Below are 18,673 nucleotides of genomic sequence, written 5' to 3'. Positions count from 1 at the left end.
TCTTTGAATGCACCTGAGAGGGAGGGTCTAGTCAGTTATCTGTAGGCTGCTTCTCGGCCGTTCACTCTGATTACGGCTCCTCAGGAAAAAGGGCGACCACAGGAGGGGAAACACGGAGCTCTTCGCTACTTTGAGAGGACACTTCTGAGAGAGAGGTAAGGAAATAAATGCTTCTATACTTACGCTTATTCGGCTGGAGCTCCGAGAGCCATCTAGAGTGAATAAAGCGCTTGAGACTAAAAGGAAAAGTAGTTAAGAAGCAGCACCGCTTCGAGTGGATAGCTAACCTTAGTCATTTAAGATTCCAGCAGCACCTCGGTGAGTTGAAACCTGTTACTTGTTTAGAAGTTTTCCAGCAGTCTTTAAGGTTATTATTGTTCGTTTATTATTGTTATTATTATTATGTTTAAAATGGGGCAAAGGAGAAGGACACACGGAGGACACACCTGTTTGTTTTTCTCCAACCATATCCTAAAGAAGATATTGTTGTTGCCTATCTACCCACTCGATACTTGCGCAATTTAACTAAATGGACTTTAACTGTGGAGCCTTAGAGCCCGTCTTTAATTGCTGTGAAAAACTTCTTTCTGTTTGAGAACCTGTTTGGCCAGTAAGCTGGAACAAAATGTTTTTTTTTTGTTTTTGTTTTTTCTTTATTTCTTTTAGGCAGGAATACTCGGAAAGCTTAATTATTCGAATACATGATACCGACTGTGTGGCTTTTAAAAAAATGTAATTATTATTATTTGGTGACAGAAGTCTGTCCTTTTCACCTGAACTAAAAAAAAACCAAACTGTTAAAAAAAAACCCAAAAGAATACATTCGTCTGTCCCGAGGAAATTCCTCTCTGGTAGTCACCACACCCTTGTTGTGCTGCTCGGCTTCTGTAGCGCAGACCCTCACATCTCAACAGCGACTTGTTCCCTTGTCTTGGCATGTTCACCATAACAAAACTGCACTGCCGGTATTTGGGACTGCGCCAGAGTCAAACCTGCAAAACTCTGCTATTCTTCAACTCAGCTGCTCCCATCTTTCGAGGCTGACGCGCTCACTCAGGATGTTGCACGTGAAGAGTCCTCGAAAACGGGTCTTCTCGGTTTGTCCACTGCGCGCGCGTGTGTGATTGCAACATGAAAATATTTTTGTGGAAGAATGATGTAATATATATATGTGCATTTTTTTAGCAGAACTGCTGACCCAGCAGGTAGTGGACAGAAGTGAAAGTGTTGCCCAGTGTAACAAGCAAAACAAAATCAGTGCAGTGCAGGGAAATGTAAAGGAAATCCCCGATCTGAGGTATGTATTAAAGGATGTGGCTGTGTGACGAGATGTAATCCACAGTGTTAGGGCTGAAAAAGTAGGGATATTGTTGTAGATGATGGAGTGGATATACTATTGAATGCACACAGGAAAGAGTACACACACACACAGGTATCCATACAGATATTATGAAGTTAAAACATAGCATTAATTAATGCATTGCAAGGTTTTCCGATAATGCGCTGGATAAACATGCTAACCCAGATTACACATATTTCTTACTGTTTATATTGCGTCATTAATCACAGCAAAGATTCCACAAAGAGTTTAAGCAGTGTAAATATAATAACCAGCTACAAAGGCAAAGGCAGTAAAGGCATCCTTAGCGGTATTTTCATTACTGATTAAGCTGAGAGTTATTTTCTTGATTAATCGTTTGGTCTGTAAAATGTTGCATGCAAAGAGCCATGTTGATGCTTATTGTTTTTGCTTGAATGAGGATGATAAATCAAACTTAGCTGCTAATTAATTTTCTGTCGATCGACTGGTTACCCAATCCACTAATTAATCAGAAGCATAGACAGTGTAAAAGAGGGATATAGCTTCTGGGTTTGAGAAGTGCCTTGAACTGTCTTTTTTTTGTTGTTGTTTTTTTTCGTAGTGAGCAGGGGGCGACTCGTCTGGCTGCCGAGAGACTTTCGGTTGTATAGACATCTATGGGAAATAAGTCTTCGGCTCCCTTCACATGTGACCTCAGTTAACACTTTTCTTATGTCTTTATGGTCTTGGCTGCTAGTTTCATTTTATACTGAATAAAAAAATAAGTTGGATAATATGGTCGTTATTAGAGTCGCAAGTGAGGATTAGTCGCAAATCATTAGCCAATGAGAAAATTTCACATTTACTCCAGTCGCTCATCAGTTTTGTTTACGGCAGAAAAGCTCGACTTGAGGGGGAGTAAAAAAACAAATGGACAACTACACGTTCATTAGGCCTTAACTATTACTGGAACAGGCCTTGTTCTATGTATAGGATTTAAGTTGTCCTAAAATACTTACAGAGGACTTTGTTTATTTTGTATTTCCTATAAAAATAAGACATTGTCTCCAACTGATGGAACTGCCAAAGATCCATTTATTATTTATTTTTTTTAGTATGTGACCTTTTGTCTTCTTTTTCCAGTATTGAGGCCAGACAGACAGCTGAATAGCTTTGTAGGTCATGAAAGCTTTCATGAAAGACTAATGTGGATCAAAAGCTGCATGTATGCCTTTATAGCCAGAGGTCCTTTCACCCTGGTGTTTGCACCTCGTTTTGTTCCTCTTGGCATTTGACTGACCTGCTCTGCTGTATTTTTACTTTTCAACGATTGATTGCGGCCACCTAACCTTTAGGAAGCACACTACTAGCACTCAATAAAAACGTAAAACGCAAAGATTTAGGAAGTTGGTGCTAAAAAATGGGAGGGTTTGTTTAGATTTGAGTGCTGAGATTTGATCTCTTTTCCTTTCTATGGGGAGTTAGAAGGTTGTTAAAACCATAGGTGTTTATCAGCTGATGTGCTTATAGATCTTCAAAGTATTAGAATGGGCCACCTTCCATTAGTAGCAATTTCCAAGAAAGCCAGTCTTTCTGGAAACTGATCAAACTGGAGCTTGTTTTACACACTGATGAAAAAAAATCCCTTTAGGCACATATGTTTTTCAGTTTTCTAGTCATTTGTCTGCAATCGACAAGCATGGCTGCATGGAAGATTGCATCCGTTGGATGTGGGGTGTACCACACATGGGCAGCATGCAGACAAAAAAAGAGCAAAAAAAGTCTGGGAGTGTTTCCTGTTTGGATCTTGGGGTTTGAGGTTTCAGGAAGCCTTAAAAGGATAATGTAAACATTTTTTTTCTTCTGACAGACTTCAGAAGTACTACTCTCTCAGACTCTTGTAGCCTGTTCCATGTTGAGTCAAGATTCCCTTTGGGAAATTGCTTGGATTGACACTGTATTTGCTCCAGCAGAAAGTTTGGCTGCTCTTTGGTAAATGCTTTAAGTTGGTGTCACCAGTTATCAGTTTTGATTTCTGCTGGGGGTTTTTTCCCCGTCTTATGTAGTACTGACTGCATTAAAAAAAGCCATTTTAAAGAAGTCCTCTTTACACTGCATTGGAAAAAAATTATGGACTAATCTTGAAAATCAATAATGAACATAATTGTTCTTTGCAACCCTCAGTTTATATTCTTTCAATCCTAATAGTTGTGCAATTGGCACTTTAGTTTTTAGCCTAATTGGACTGCAGCTATTAACTGGATACATCTTTTCAGACAGTGTAAAAAAAATGTTTTTGATTATTCTTGTCAGCCACTAAAGATCATGCCTTTGTAGTTGGTTTGTAGTTCTTTTCGCCTTCAATTACTTCCAACTGTTGATGGCTAAACCTAATAAGATTTGATGAGCTATTTCAAAGGATTCAGATTCAGTGCTAGATTCGATAAAGTGCACTCGCTTCTCACACAGCTTCACAGGCTGACAGGACAGATGAGAGACACAGTTGGAGGATTGACTCCATAGAGGCTGTGCACATGTGTGTCAGCTTTCGTTTTCAGATTTCATTTGTGCTGTGTGTGTGAATCAGAAAGAAGCAGGGATGCGGCGCCCTAAGGATATGCAACATTAGCTCCCTGATGGTGACATCACACTGCAACACAGAGAGAGGGAGAACGCGAGGGATGGGATGAGATGAGGGCTGATTGAGAACAAGAGCCTGGAGGAGGATGGGTAGAAGAGAGGAGCTAAAAGAGCAAACAGAGTTATGAACAGGGTGCAATCAAGTCTGTTCCTTCACCACGCCGAGCTGAGGTGGTGCGTGTATGTGCATATGCACACTTTATAATCTTGGAAAGCGAAAATGCATTCCTCATTTCTATCCAAGTCCTGATTAGCTATTTTCCCAAGACAGCCCATGACTAATTCAAAGATTTGTTTATTTGATACTCATGGAATATTAATCAAAGTCCTCGTTACTGCACTTTAATGCTTTTAAGTTTCTCCATATCGTTTGCTGTTGCAGCAACTCGTGTTCTAGTTTTGACCACAGTGCTTCGCTTTCCTTTCCTCCCTCCCTCCAGCTTTCTGACTTTTGTTTGTACTGCAACCAAGAGGCGGGTGAAGGGATGATTCTGTGTGATATTTCTCTCTTTCGTCCTCTGCTCTCAGCCGAGTTGTGTGCACTGTGATAAATTGGGTTGGGTGAGTCTCAATGGCTCTGTCCTATTTTGGGCTCCAGCTAGGTTCTCTGACTTTAGCTCCTTCCCTGGCCTGGATCTTGAGCAGTCACTTCTGCTCTTAAGTTTGATTCAACCTTGAAAATGTTAGCTTGGCTTTAACTTCCTTGTTGGAATTTCTCTAACTGAAATTCAAGGGAGAAAAACAAGTTTCTCCTTTTTTTTTTCCATGGAAAAAAAAGATATGTAGCTGACCAGTATATTAGGATATACTCTAGAGATAAAAGTCTAAGTAGCTTGGAAGGAAAGTGACTCAACATGAAGACAATTTACCTCTAATACAAGATGCTTCTTCAGTTCAGAACTGAGAGGGGAAAATGTCTTTACAAAACTTAAAGAAGTCCAGTCAATTTCTTTCCTAGCTCTTACTACCATGACCTGAATGACTGACAAACTACATGGACTCGAGGGATAAAAGTTCTGGGGCTGCCTTCACATTTTACCAAGATGAGGTACTCATCCTGGAAACCCGTGCCATAAAGCTTCTGGCACATGTTTTTGTGCTGATGTTAAGAATGGTTTAGATGGTCTGCCACTTCACGGCTGAGTTGCTGTTGTTCCTTAACACTTCCACTTCGCAATAAAATCACTCACAGTCGATCATGGAATATCAAGGTGGGAAGAATTTTCACAATCTGAGTTGTTGAAACAGTGGCATCCTGTTATAGTACACCACTCAAATTTAGTGAGCTCATTATAATGATCTGTTCTTTCAAATTGCATGGCTAGGTGCTTGGTTTTTTGAAGTGGCTTTAAAACCAGTGAATGTGAATGTTGTGTATTACAGGTGGGTTTGTTTTAACAAAGGAATTCATCAAAGCAGATTAATGAAAAAAGAAAATATCCAATCTGAAATTGCCAGTTGTAATACTGAAAGTGCTTATTCTTTTAAGACACAGTTCAAAATATCAGCTGTATTTAGACTACCAATAATTTAGACTTTGTTTGTTAGTGCTTTGGTTTATAATCAGTATGTCACATTTGATTGATAGATTAGTTGATTGGCAAAAAATAATGTAAATGTTTTTTAATGACAATTTTTAAGGAAATTTAAGAAAAATGCTGATCAGCGTTATACATGGCCCGACTTAGGGATTGGTAATTAATCAACTTTCATTTTCATTTTTGAGTTGTTGTTTATGAGAACAGGTTAATTGACTTAATTATTATGGTTTTGGAATGTAGCTGTAGTTTTGTGATGTGCTTTGAATCCTGTTTGTACCTTTCCTTAATGTGTGATTTATAGTACCAAAAATTCTGTTTGTTTGTATATGGGTTTCCACAAAGACAGTGTACAGAAAGAGGTTTGTACACATTGCAAACGTGCTGCCATGCAGTCCTCCAAAATCCCAACTGCACTGGTTGTGGATGACTATGCAACTTCACCAGGAATGGGAGAAGCACAAAAACCCTATTAAAGATTAAAAATATATTTAAAAATGTAAAAAAATAATAATAATAATAATGATAATCATAATAATACAGCTTGAAAAAGTGTACACAGTGGCTGCAGCAGACACTTTTGATTGTTTTTAACACTCTTTGTTATGTTATAACATCACTCTTCTCGACAGCTAGTTGACAATCCAATGGCAGTATAAACAGGAGTAGCCCACAGACTGGTTGTACCACATACTTTGTACACTGTCTCCATCGATGGCATACACTCCCTGCAGGTAGACGGATAGTCCCCGATTGCCTTTGCACTGAAACTTAGTTTTGTCTTCACAGTGGCAGCGCAAAGTTTCTCGCTGTCTTTAATTTCATGTTTACATTTCAGACATCACACAATTAATTAATCAATCAATTAATCAAGAAAGTAATCCTCAGATTGACTTGAAAAACATCAATGATCCTAGAAAATGTGTTTGTTTGTTTTTTGGCAGAAAGAAAGTTAGAGATGCTGGTGGTAGAGGGCTGTTGTGTGTTTAGAAGAAAAGGGTGAGGGGTGTTGAAAGTAGGTGAGAGATTCCTCATGGCTTATGGATTCCCACATTTTTACACAGTCAGACAGGGCTGTGTGTGAGCGCTTAGTGACCCGACATTAATCATCACATGGAATGCACTTTGCAGCTTTGGCCAACCACTGTGTCAGAATGTGAACTGCTAATACCCAGTTAATATTTTTCTTTAACAGCTGTTTGTTCATACATCACCTGGAAGTGTACAGTCAGTTTACAGTTAACATGGGTGTGCTGTGCTGCTTTCCATGGAAAAGGAAAATATGGGAGATGAATCTGGTCACATGGAGGACTTGCTGACAAGTAAAATGATTATTTTATGATCAACTAATTCTATATTTTTTCCAGCCTTTGGTCAGATGCTGGTAGTCTCTTTAGGTGAAGATGAGAGATTGACTATCCTCTCCCTACCTCTGAACAACAGGAAGTTCAGACACTCACATAATTTAAAATTTTCTGTTTGCACTCAGAACAAGTATGTTTCTTCCCTTTTCCTGTGCTTCTGTGTCAGACCTGATGGAAAGTGGGATTGTTTGTACAGATCTTCAGTCATATTCACGGATTTGTCCTGAATCACCCCAGTTTTGGATTGCCTGTTTGGGCCTGTGTACTCTCTGGGTCTTCAGTCTGAGTTGTGAGCTAGTATTTTGGAAGACATCCGGCAGGTGACATGACTAACAGGAATGTACAAGGCACGATAATGCCTGTGGCATGTTTCTGCAGGGGAGGTGAACGTGTGCATTCCTCACGTCCTCTGCTTGAGATATTGGTGACACATTAAATGTGATTAATGTATTTTATGTTCAACAGTTTAACTGTCAAGCTAACTGCTGTATAGCTTAAAATGTGCAGCCCACATCTCTAAACTTCAGACCTAACGAAGCCTGAAATATAAAACTTATAAGAAGCAGAACTGATGTCTCTGGGTGACTTTTTCCTCAGTATGTTGTCTATACGAACTTGCTGTTGTATCATTAAGTTAACATACATCTTCAAACTTGGAGATATTATTTTTTTGTTGCGCCCACGCTGGGCATGTCCTCTAGAGATGACATGCAGATGACGAGGATGGAGAGTGGGGGTGGGGTTGCATAAGTCGAAGAGTTTATTGAAGTAGAGATGCAAACACTGCCGCAGTTTTACAAAAAAAAACCTTTATGTAACAGCATCAGTCTATGTCAATATAAATGATATTGTCTTAGACTTTACTCTTTCAAAAATCCATTGTAAGAATGCATGCTGATATGTCATCCAGCCCTAATCATTGTCTAGTAAAGTTAAAGCCCTTCGTTATTTTTTGGTACTCTGGCTACATTGGCAGAGTGAATGAATTTGCTCAAATGAATCAGAAGCTGCATAATATACACAGGTGATGAGCATTATATGGACATTAAAGTGGTTTATGATGATTTTTGTAATGTGTTTTGTAGAACACAGAAATGTTTGTTGTGGCAAGAATAAAATATTGATGTTCAAATAGTCATCATTTAAAAGTTGAAGCTCCTCTGGAAACAAAAGCTTTTTTTTTTTTTTTAACCCATATCAGCTCTGATGGTGCTGAACTCCGCAGTACCAATTACGCAAAACAGCTGCCTGTTAACAAAAATCAAAATGCAGCTTCACAGTTGCTTCACCCACTCACAGCGCTGTGCTTTTCAACAGAGCACAGCAGGGTGTTATACAGCAGCTGGCACGCTCGAGACATCAAGAGAAGGAAATTGAAATCCACTGTGCCATCTATGCCTCTTTTCCATTTGCACCTACTCGGCTCTACTCTACTGTACTCTGTCCTTTTCCATTGCAGTTGAGCACCACATCAATGTGGGTGGGATCATTACAGTAACACGGCCCCAAAAAATCCTGTGACGTCATTTGTATGCAACACAAAACAAACAATGGATGACATCGAGGTGATGGCATACCGTCTGCTAAACCCATGGTAAACGTCTGCACCTCATCATTGAAGCACAGTGTTGGTTTGTGTGTTTGCCTAGTTCCAAAAATGGCAGGTTTGAATCTTGTGAAGGAGTGGTCAATCGGTGGCATGCGGTCTGTTGATGTCTCATTTTCAGCTCGACTCAGCTTGCTTGAAACCCCGGCCAAGTAGGTACTAAAAAAAAAAAAGTACCTGGTCCCAGGTACTACCACCAAATGGAAAACCCCCAAAACAGTGACATTGAGCCAAGCCTGGTAGCTATTATTGAAAGAGAAGCTGTAGAGACCTTCATGATGTTTAAAGGTTTGGGGTGAGCTGGTCAGAAGATGATTACGATCTTTTGGTGAAGAATGATGAGCTAAATTAAATTCCTTCTAAAACGTTTTTTGCTTTCACACTGAAAGCTGTGATCAGAAATATCTCTGCTGCGTCCGTGTCTTTCAGAATATTTGTTTGCCCTCTTGTTTTTTTTGGCTGCCACACTGTCTTCAGTTCAATAACTTACATCTTTGCATTGCATTATATTTAGTGTTGTCCTTACTGTTTCACAACAAATAATCTAGCTTCGTTGATTTGGAGCGGTTTGGAAGTTGTTGTAATAGATTTATTGATGAGATTTATGCAGTTCATTAAATAATTGAGATCGTGAGCCAAATAAAATAATATAAAAACCTTAAAACCTTAGCCTCCTCTGCTGTACATGATAGTAAATCAAATGGGGTACTATGTGTAGGGTTGTTTGAGTGCCTTGAGTTTGTGATTAAAGGTCAGTCCATACTTCAAGAAGAGGAAGATTTTTTTTTTAATTTATTTATTTTTTAGTCTTAGTCCTTCTCCTGGTGTTTCATGACAATTTTTGTGGGTTGTTTTTTTTTTTTTTACCTCTACCACCTGAAGTGAACAAGACTGGCTAATGTGTTACCCCTGCAGATATAAGTCACAATCTGCCAGCGAGGAGAAATGAGGGAGAAAACGGCATCTGTGCTGCATGTGTGGGAAATGAGAACTTTGTCCTTTGCTACTCCACACAGGGCAAATATTATGCAAGACGGGCTCATTCATCCTAAGACACGTGTGAACACGCACGTTGATATGACCTGTTTGAGGCTCGTGTGCTTAGGCAGTCGCTGCATGTGCACTATGGCTCATCACTCAGGATATGTTGTCATTCTTCTTCAGCTCGGCCTTTGGCTCTGTGTAGCTTGTTCAGCAGTGGTCTTAGTACCACACACAGCTTGCTACAGTGCAGTTATTCACAAGTGCATTTCGACATACATTGGTCACATTTTTTGTAAACGTGATATATGAAGAGCGCCTTGAGTGGAATTTTTCTCAAATATGGCAGTAAAGTTTACTTGGACCCAAAGCTTAACAGTTGATGTTTGTGTTTAAGGTGCAAGGCCACTGTAACATGACATGGATCCCATTCTTGTAAATGTGACACATCCAAGCCACACTTACTGATTTTTGAACATGGCATAACATGGAGTGTTACAATAAAACTGTAGGCGATTGAGGGTGATATTTCTTGCAATTGCTTTTTATGAGGTTAATGTTGTGGTTTTATATCATTGTAGTTTTTTAAGTGTTTTAAATGCAGCCACGTGTACATTCAAAGCTACAAGCAGTACACCAATTAACCTAACATGCATAACTATGGGAGGAACCCATACGGGAGCAGGGAGAGGCCTTTGTGCAGTGATCAGCATGGACAATGTTACTACTGTAATACAAAATGGTTGTGTTTGCTCTGTTTCCAGTAAAGCTTATTGAAAATGACCCAGTGGAAGAAACTCAATGAGGAAGAATGATGGTAAATAACAAAACTGGTGAAGTCCCACAATCTTCACTTCTTCCTCTCCTGCATCAGTTGCTCTCATGTTGTGTCTTACCAGGAAGTCACTTAAAGGAGTCTAAAAGATAAACGAGAAAGATGATTGATAATAGCAGAGGCAATGCTTGGCGGTTATTTAAATATGTAAGGATGACATAAATAACTTTTTAGGGTGTGATGAATTGATCAAAGTTCCTTGTCTTACCTCCTGAAAGAAGCCTCAGTTCACTACTTATCTCTGAGAAGACTCCCCTTGTGGTCAATCTGGTTATTAGTATTTACTTACTGTTGTATTAGTTCATTGATTCGCTTTTGATCTTGCATAATACATGAGAAAAAAATGCAGATGTTATATGTGTGAATATTTTATAACAGTGTATGGTATGAATATTGTATGAGGGTTTTAAGTGAATTGTTTCTATCCACAATCTAAGGGTAATGGAACACAACCGATATGTAACTCTTATTTAGGGAACAAGCCCTTGTAGTGCCTGCTCCTGTCCTTGTCCTGGCACAGTATGCACACACAGACACATTAATGCAAAGTAAAGGGGCCATTATCCCCAGTAAGCACCATTTGCTGCCACTGTCACAGTGGGGAGCCTGCTCTGAGTGCCACGATCATCAATATGCCGCATTATTTTATCACAGCACAAAATCTGCAGGACTAGCCCCATTTTCTGAAGCTTTCTGGGGCTGCGCTGTAGCTCCAAGTCACGTGTGCATGTGTTTCTGGATGAGTTTGTGTGTCTTCCCTCTGGCAGTGACAGTATGATGTATGGGGGAGCAGCAGCCTGCTATCAGAGAGAACAGGTGGCTCTCTCAAGAGACAAACTGACAACACACTGTCCTGATTTAATGTGTAGGAGAAAAAAGAAAACGGAACAATCGTCTTTTTATTCTCATGGTAAAAATTAGTAGCTGTTATTCCCACGAGGGGAGGTGAATGACTGAGGCCCACAACATGATGGAGGACTAAAATGAAGGCTCGTTCAGGGTCAGTGGTTCATTTTAAGTAGGCTTTCAGAAGCTATTAGAAAATATTAGCTTCAGCTTTCATGAAGGTTTAGAGTCCACGATGACATGGCGGTCCACCCACAGACCATTTTTAAGGAAACAACTTTTTTTATGTTTATTATTCTATTTTCAATGATATGAGTATTTGATAGGACTTTTGATTAGTAGTGATGAGTCACTGGCCTTTTCCACTCACTTTTCCTGGTGGCACTCATGTGAAAGATAATGAGAGGTGTGGCATTTAAGTCTGTGGAAACATCCTGCAACAGGAAGATGGCGGTAAAAGTAAAGAACTTCAACGGAAAGTAATTTGCAGAAATAATCAGCAGAGTATTAATTAACACTCCCAGACACACACACACACACACACTTGTCGTTAAGCTTTAAAAACCCAGAGGCGTTTCAAGATGGCTGCCAAGTGCCCAGACCTGTTTCTCAAAGGACTTGGGCGTCATGCCTCTGATACTGGGATGCTGGCATGCCATGTAAAAGCACGCACTGTAGTGGCATTATGCTGTTTTTGTTTGGTTTGGTATGAATGAGCAAAGGCAACATAAAGAGGGGTCTTTTTAGCCACACAGACCACCATTTCTGTGTGAAAGAGGCTAATGAGTGCTTAAACGTGTGCTCAGGTGTATTTCTGCTTATTAATCACCACAAGTTTTCATTTCTACTTGTGTGTGCCTTATCCCTTGTTTGGTCATTTGGGAGTAGAGGAAACAAGCCCAGAGATATTATCACCTTTCAAGTAGCAAAACAGTTATTTAACAAAACTTCCACCAAGTCCAAAGGTCATTCTCTTGTGTTAGTTTGGCCTCCTGAGGGAAATGTCTGACTCTTTACAGCTAAACTCCCGACTGTGTTCACCAGGTACTATAAATTATATTTGGTGTCGAGCAAGTAGAATTCATTCATTTTTTACCAGCAAAAAATAAATAAATAAATAGTGCTGCAGGTCATAAAACAGAAACAATCAGGAGATCTGGTGATAGTTCTTTATTGGTTCATCATCTCAAGTGACTACTTTAAATAATTGGGAGATATTACATCTTTCATCAATTATTACTTAAAGTGTGTGTGTGTGTGTGTGTGTGTGTGTGTGTGTGTGTGTGTGTGAGAGAGTGAGATTGAGTGATTGCAGAGGTTTTGATCATAATCTTGGTCCAGGTAGTTTGAGGCTGGTGGAAGCTGAAGCTGCTGGCAGGCAGCCAGTACGTTGTCTCATCTCCGGCTGCCTTCCCTCCATTATTGTCAGCCCGTGGGAGATGGCTATTGATCTGTGTGTGTGTGTGTGTGTGTGTGTGTGTGTGTGTGTGTGTGTGTGTGTGTGTGTGTGTGTGTGTGTGTGTGTGTGTGTGGCCATCGCTTTCGCGCTCTCTCTCTGTCTCCCTCTTGGTCTCTGACTAGCCACATTTCACTCAAATATATACCTTTCAGGGATATGAGAGAAGAGATGAGAAGAGAAATGTGTGCAGTATAGAGGTGTCAGACCAAACCAGTGTGAGCTGTATATCACTTGGCCACAGGGATGTAGAAGTGACATGTTAAAGATCATTATAAATGTGATTGTGGCACAGAGGTCATGAGTGTACAGCAGCATGTAGACCGCAGGCGATGCAGGCAAACTGGCGTCAGTATTTTGTACTGTACTGTACTCTTTACAACTCTTTATATAAATCCATCTGAAATCAAATCCCTGCACATCTGTTCTCCTTTACCTTTGTGTTTGGTGATTTTGTGAGACAAAATTCCCAAGTCTGTGGCTCTTGTCCTCATCCCTTCCCTCTCAGCCCAGGAAAGAGGCTGTAGCTCTAAAACAGAAATTTTTTTTTCATTTCTTTCTCACTTTCTATTTCTAGTTTCTTTCTCTGTTTTTCACCTCCCTTCCCTGTTTGAAAGCACTTGATTCTCGCCAGTTCACTAATCATCACAAACTTGTTTACTAATCAAACTGTTCTGTTTTGTAGATGGCTGCAATCAGAAAGAAGCTGGTGATAGTTGGGGATGGTGCGTGTGGGAAAACCTGCCTGCTTATTGTCTTCAGTAAGGACCAGTTCCCAGAGGTCTACGTCCCCACTGTGTTTGAGAACTACATCGCTGACATTGAAGTTGATACCAAACAGGTACGTCGTATTTGAAATATCGGTTTTCGGTTTGAAGACTATCAATAATTTAAACTATTGAAATAGAAGTAATAGTGTGACATTTGTGTATTTGTAATAACTTCACTTAAAAAGAGGTTAGTTTCCATTTGACATTTATTTTTTGTTTGGAAAGGTAATAAAAGCTTCTTTTTCTTCTTCTTCTTTTTCCTTTTTTTTTTTTTTTTAAACTCAGTGGCTGTCAGCCATTTGGCTTGTGATTCTTACAAAACATCAGCATCTATTTGGAGCTCCTTGTCACTGTTTAAGACATTTGTTAGTTTTTAGTATTTCCCCTCCAAGCTTCTCGTATGGTGCCATTTAAACAGTAGTTTTGAAGATGAAAGTATAAGGATATACTTTTGTAATAAAGGAGCAAAGACTGACTACACTGGTGTGTATGTATTGATAATATTAATAGGAGGCATTTTATATTAGAGGTATTACTCCTACTCTTACTACTTAAGTACTTTTGCTTATATAATATTTTAAATGGTGTTCATTTTACTTGTTGCGGAGTATGAGTGCAATGTTGTTCCTCTTTTATACAAGTGCAGAATCTAAGAGCAAATTTGAGCTATTTCTTGGAACAGGCAGGTTTATGTGACACTCTTTGACCCTGTTGATTGTGGACCACATCCCATCAAGATTGATGGCAATAAGTGCCTGCTCTGAGAGAATATTTGTGCTATTTCATTGTTATAAAGCCACAGATCTCCAGCTAGCAACAGGAAATGGATCAGTGCCACCTTCCTGTGCAAGGTCGGGACCCCTCTCCTAATACATCATGACTAATGTCCCGTTTCCTGTTCCTTTTTCCTGTGCTGTAAAATTGGGGATCAGCTGGTTTTTACTTCAATAGGTTGAATGTAATGGACATCTCTCAGCTGTGGCACAAAGAATTTAAAATGTAGCAACTTTATTTGATGCAGTGAAATATTTTACAACACACTGTTTGACTTACACCTTATATTACGTTATGGTTAACGTTACTAAGAAAAAAAGATTTCTCTTGGGAACCTGACTCCTGAGAGACATCTACTGGTAATAGAAGCAAAAGGCAGCTGACTGAGGTTCTTCCTGGTTTGAAATAGCTTATTTTACAACAGTTTACGTGTTATATCTCATTAAATATTGAAAATACCCTTCCTGTGGTAGACTGTAAGTGCTGTGTCTGGGCAATCTTGCTAAGAAGCTTGTGAGCCAACAAGAAACTTGTGAGATGTAAGAAAAGCCCAGAAGAATTGTTGAGATACTGTTGTTGCACTCTGGAGTACAATCAAGATGTACTCCAGCTGTGATTAGTAGTAAAAAATACTGCAAATTAAATCAGCAGAAGAATAAAATGCATGAAGAATGCAGTTTAATCCTCAGACAGTTTAGTTTTTACTTTAAAAAAAAGCCATAATTTCCTCATGAAGTGACATTTCTAGGCTAGTGTGTACTAAACATTCCTCTGTAGTTCCTTGTGGTTGCATTGTAACTAGAGCTACAGCTCATGCTGACCTCTCGCAAATGATTTTTGCAAGGGTTTTCTTTTATCTGGAGCAAGCGAGGCTCTGAGGGATTTCTAACAGCTTGATTAACAGCTGAGATCCTGTGGGAACCACCTCCACCTCTGCAGACTTGCTATTTAGGCCCGATAGTGGAGGAATGAGTTGTTCTCAGTTATTTACCTCCCTCTGTCCAATGGGATTTCTTTTGTTGTCTATACTCTGTTTTTGTATTTTAATGCTAGCAAGTATATGCTCTGTGTTGGAGCTGCTTGCTTCATATGTTTTGTTCTTTGTCTTCCTCTCTCTCTCAGGTGGAGTTGGCATTGTGGGATACAGCAGGTCAGGAAGACTATGACAGATTGAGGCCTCTCTCTTACCCTGACACAGACGTAATCCTCATGTGTTTCTCCATAGACAGTCCCGACAGTTTAGGTAAGGCGGCGGTGAAAGTGTTTTAGTTCATTGCTGTGCCCCAGTTAAGATATTTTTCCTGAAATCAACAAGCAAAGTCTCCAAGTTCCTGAGACAGTGTTGTATTATTCTTTTGTAAGATTACTTCACAACAAAGGTCACCTGGCAGGGAAATGTTCCAGATTTTATCTGCTCATGGGGCTAAATTTTCTTACAAAGGGTTTTCCCACATATTTCATTGGTATCGTAACCTGCTGTTGAAATTCCATCTTCCACTGTCATGGAAAAGTCATAACTTGACTAGTTGAACTGCATTACGATGCATTAATATGTACGCACACACAAGATTACAGTCGCTCTTCCAGTGAACTTGAGGAATGAAGTCTGGGCATCAGCAGACCTTTGTAACTTTGATTGCTATGGTAGACATGGACAAGGGTATGCACGGACTGGAGAGGGTTTACAGCGCATCAGGAACATGCAGTTACTATGGATGAGATGCAGGAAACTTGGATATATTTCTTCAGAGAGGTTTTGGGCGCAGCTTTTAAATGCAGTTTCCTCTAACACCTCAGCATCTCCTCAAAATCTCAGCAGGGAACTTCTTTTATAGTCCTTAGGTGTTAAGCAAAGCTTAGCAGAGCATCACTGTCTCTGGGCTTGGTTAGATATGTGGAGCAACCGGTAGTGTGGGATGCTTGTGTTTACTTTTGTTGTGTTGTCAGTCCTTTAACATTGCCATGGCCACAGAGAAGACAAAAGTCATGAAGTACTATAAATGTCTTTTAGAAGAGCAAAAATAAGGGTTGTAACTTAGCATTACAGCCAGTCTTTAATTTTCTCATCCATACTTTAGGATATTCCTACTCTAGCACAAAATGTAATCTCTGTTCAGAGAAAAATTGCTTGTTTTGTCGACTGTGTATGTGACACTAGCTCTCAGTGACCTCTTGGTATTTTTTTTTTTTTCTGTGCACAGTCACAAGGGAAACTAGTGACTGTCCTTATAGGAGGAAAAAGGCCTGGTACAAAACTAATGCTCTGATTTTTATATATGGAATTTTTCTTTATTCTTTTAGAGAACATTCCTGAGAAATGGACACCTGAAGTGAAGCACTTTTGTCCCAATGTCCCAATCATCCTCGTGGGCAACAAGAAGGACCTTAGGAATGATGAACACACACGCAGAGAGCTGGCCAAGATGAAACAGGTCTTGTATTTGGGGGGTTTTGGTTTTTGTGTTAAAGGAAACATTTCCTCTCAAAATTACTCAGTAGATAAATGTCCACGCACAACCACTGAAATTTTAACTGGCTTTCTATATATGATACCCAGGAACCAGTAAAGCCTGAAGAAGGCAGAGACATGGCCAACCGCATCAGTGCCTTTGGCTACCTGGAGTGTTCAGCCAAGACCAAGGACGGAGTGCGGGATGTGTTTGAGATGGCGACCAGAGCGGCACTGCAGGTGCGCAAGCGTAAGAAGAGGGGTGGCTGCCAGATTCTGTGAACAGCCAGAGTGTGTTGGCCACAGCACCTGAGGGAGGACTACCCCCTCCCCGACACACAGAGCAAACCTAGCGAAACCTTAAATCAATGGCTTCCATGGACTTCACAGACGCAGATATGCCACTGGCAAATATGAAAGACTGACACACCTGTTTAAAAGCAAAACAAATCAGCCTTCTTTTTTTTCTTTTTTTTTAAAGCAGCCTCCTCTGCAGCTCACTCTTAGTTATTGCTTCTTTCCTGTTTTTTTTTTCTCTACCAGAACACAAGCTTGTTTGAAGGACCAACCCGCTTACTTTACTTTTATATGTATGAATGTATGTTTGTATTTATGTGCATATACTTTATAAATGTCATGCATTGGCCACTGTGTTATGTTTGTTTACAGAGATGGGTTTTGTGGACTTTCTCTCACAGCTATGAGCTGCACACAGCTTTACTTTTGCTGTTTTCCTCTGCTTCTCTTCAACCTGTGTGTATCACTTAGTCTCCTTTTATACATCAGCTTCAGTCCTGATTCTTAATCTTTTTTGTCAGACAACAATTTATTTTAGACCCCAAAAGTTCTATTTCACCAAGTGCTGTGTCAGCAGAGTGCTGTTTTCCACAGCTTTCTCTTCTGACACAAAGGACTAAATTTAGAGCCTGTTCACACTTCATTAATCCACTGAAACCTACATAAAGTAATGCAGGAGTGACTGTATGGAAAGGCTTTGGACTGCACCTTGGTCTCTGTCTTTCTCCATGGCGATGGCTTAAACTGGCACTGCAGACAGTAGTCTATTGTCTTGGACACAATATGCGCAGTCGTGCTCACACTGGCTCTGGCAGACGTCACTACAGCTTTCCCCCTGATGAGCCCTGCATCCTGCCTGTACTGTTTGAGGTCCAGTATACAGTCATCTCGCATTACTGTGTACTGGACTCACTGTGGATGAATGCACACAATATACAGCCATATTAATATTGTATAACATCAGCCTACTCTGTGTGTAAAAGTAGCTGACAACTAGATTAGCAGCTCAAACACCATTACGTGGTGTACAGGAGCCCTTAGTCACTGTGTGGACATTCTTTGAGTTGTGAACAGGCAAAAACCAGTGTCTCTTGAGTAGCCCCTAAAGATGATAGAAGTGTTTCCAAACAATGTAGACAAAGGTGGTGATTAAGAATAACAGTGATGTCTTTTGGCCCTAAGCTAAAACCGTAAAGCTGAAGAGATTTTACACCAATGTGACAAAACTGTAAAACAGAATTTGAATAAAAAAACATATTGGGGAATGAAACACCACAGTTTAAGCATGTGTCTCTCCTTCAGAGCCAAAATAAAGAAGTACAGAAAGAGCCCAGATCAAATTGTTTGTGTATTAAAGCTTACAAATATTCATCTTGCCACAATAACAAAAGCAAGATGTTCTTCCACTTGGAGTGGGCGTGGGCTAATATCTGGCCAGTGGCTCTGTCTTAAATGTCACAACAAAATTTGAGAAAATGTTGATTGAAGCTGCTTTACAAACAGGAGTGGGATGTTTTGAATGTCTGAAACATGACAAACATGTTAATAAAGTATTTTTGAAATACTACTTTGGTTTGGTTATGGAGATGGTTTTAATAAATTTACATTTCAATAACATTTTACTCTAATTTATTACAACTGACTTCTATTCCATAAGTAAATCAGCATTTAACTTTCTTTTGGCATCCCTTGGTATAATATTTAAAATGAGAATTAAATAGACCTCAGACTTAAAAGTTAAGAAAAAAAAAAAAGATTGGTAGGTTTGAACATTCAAGTGAACTCGTGTGTTGTCATCTTAGATTTATTTAATTAAA

At 39.7% G+C, this 18,673-nt stretch overlaps 1 protein-coding gene across 1 annotated transcript; it reads left to right on the top strand.

The window, feature by feature from the left end:
- Positions 1-38: 38 nt before the first annotated feature.
- LOC134618058 (rho-related GTP-binding protein RhoA-D) lies at positions 39-18,084 on the top strand. Its single transcript, XM_063463257.1, has 5 exons — positions 39-155; positions 13,252-13,407; positions 15,233-15,353; positions 16,412-16,542; positions 16,668-18,084. The coding sequence occupies exons 2-5, from the start codon at positions 13,252-13,254 to the stop codon at positions 16,839-16,841; spliced, it is 582 nt and encodes a 193-aa protein (XP_063319327.1). The 5' UTR covers positions 39-155; the 3' UTR covers positions 16,842-18,084.
- The last annotated feature ends 589 nt before the right edge of the window (positions 18,085-18,673 follow it).

Source organism: Pelmatolapia mariae, linkage group LG20, assembly GCF_036321145.2.
Source record: "Pelmatolapia mariae isolate MD_Pm_ZW linkage group LG20, Pm_UMD_F_2, whole genome shotgun sequence".
Taxonomy (NCBI): Eukaryota; Metazoa; Chordata; class Actinopteri; order Cichliformes; family Cichlidae; genus Pelmatolapia; species Pelmatolapia mariae.
Note: the sequence above shows the minus strand (reverse complement) of the source record. Positions and strands in the feature narration are given on the sequence as shown.

Coding starts and splice junctions, on each gene's coding strand:
- LOC134618058 (XM_063463257.1), top strand. CDS start 13,252: ATGGCTGCAATCAGAAAGAAGCTGGTGATAGTTGGGGATGGTGCGTGT. Junction 15,354..16,411: donor AGACAGTCCCGACAGTTTAG/GTAAGGCGGCGG, acceptor TTATTCTTTTAG/AGAACATTCCTGAGAAATGG. Junction 16,543..16,667: donor AGCTGGCCAAGATGAAACAG/GTCTTGTATTTG, acceptor TATGATACCCAG/GAACCAGTAAAGCCTGAAGA.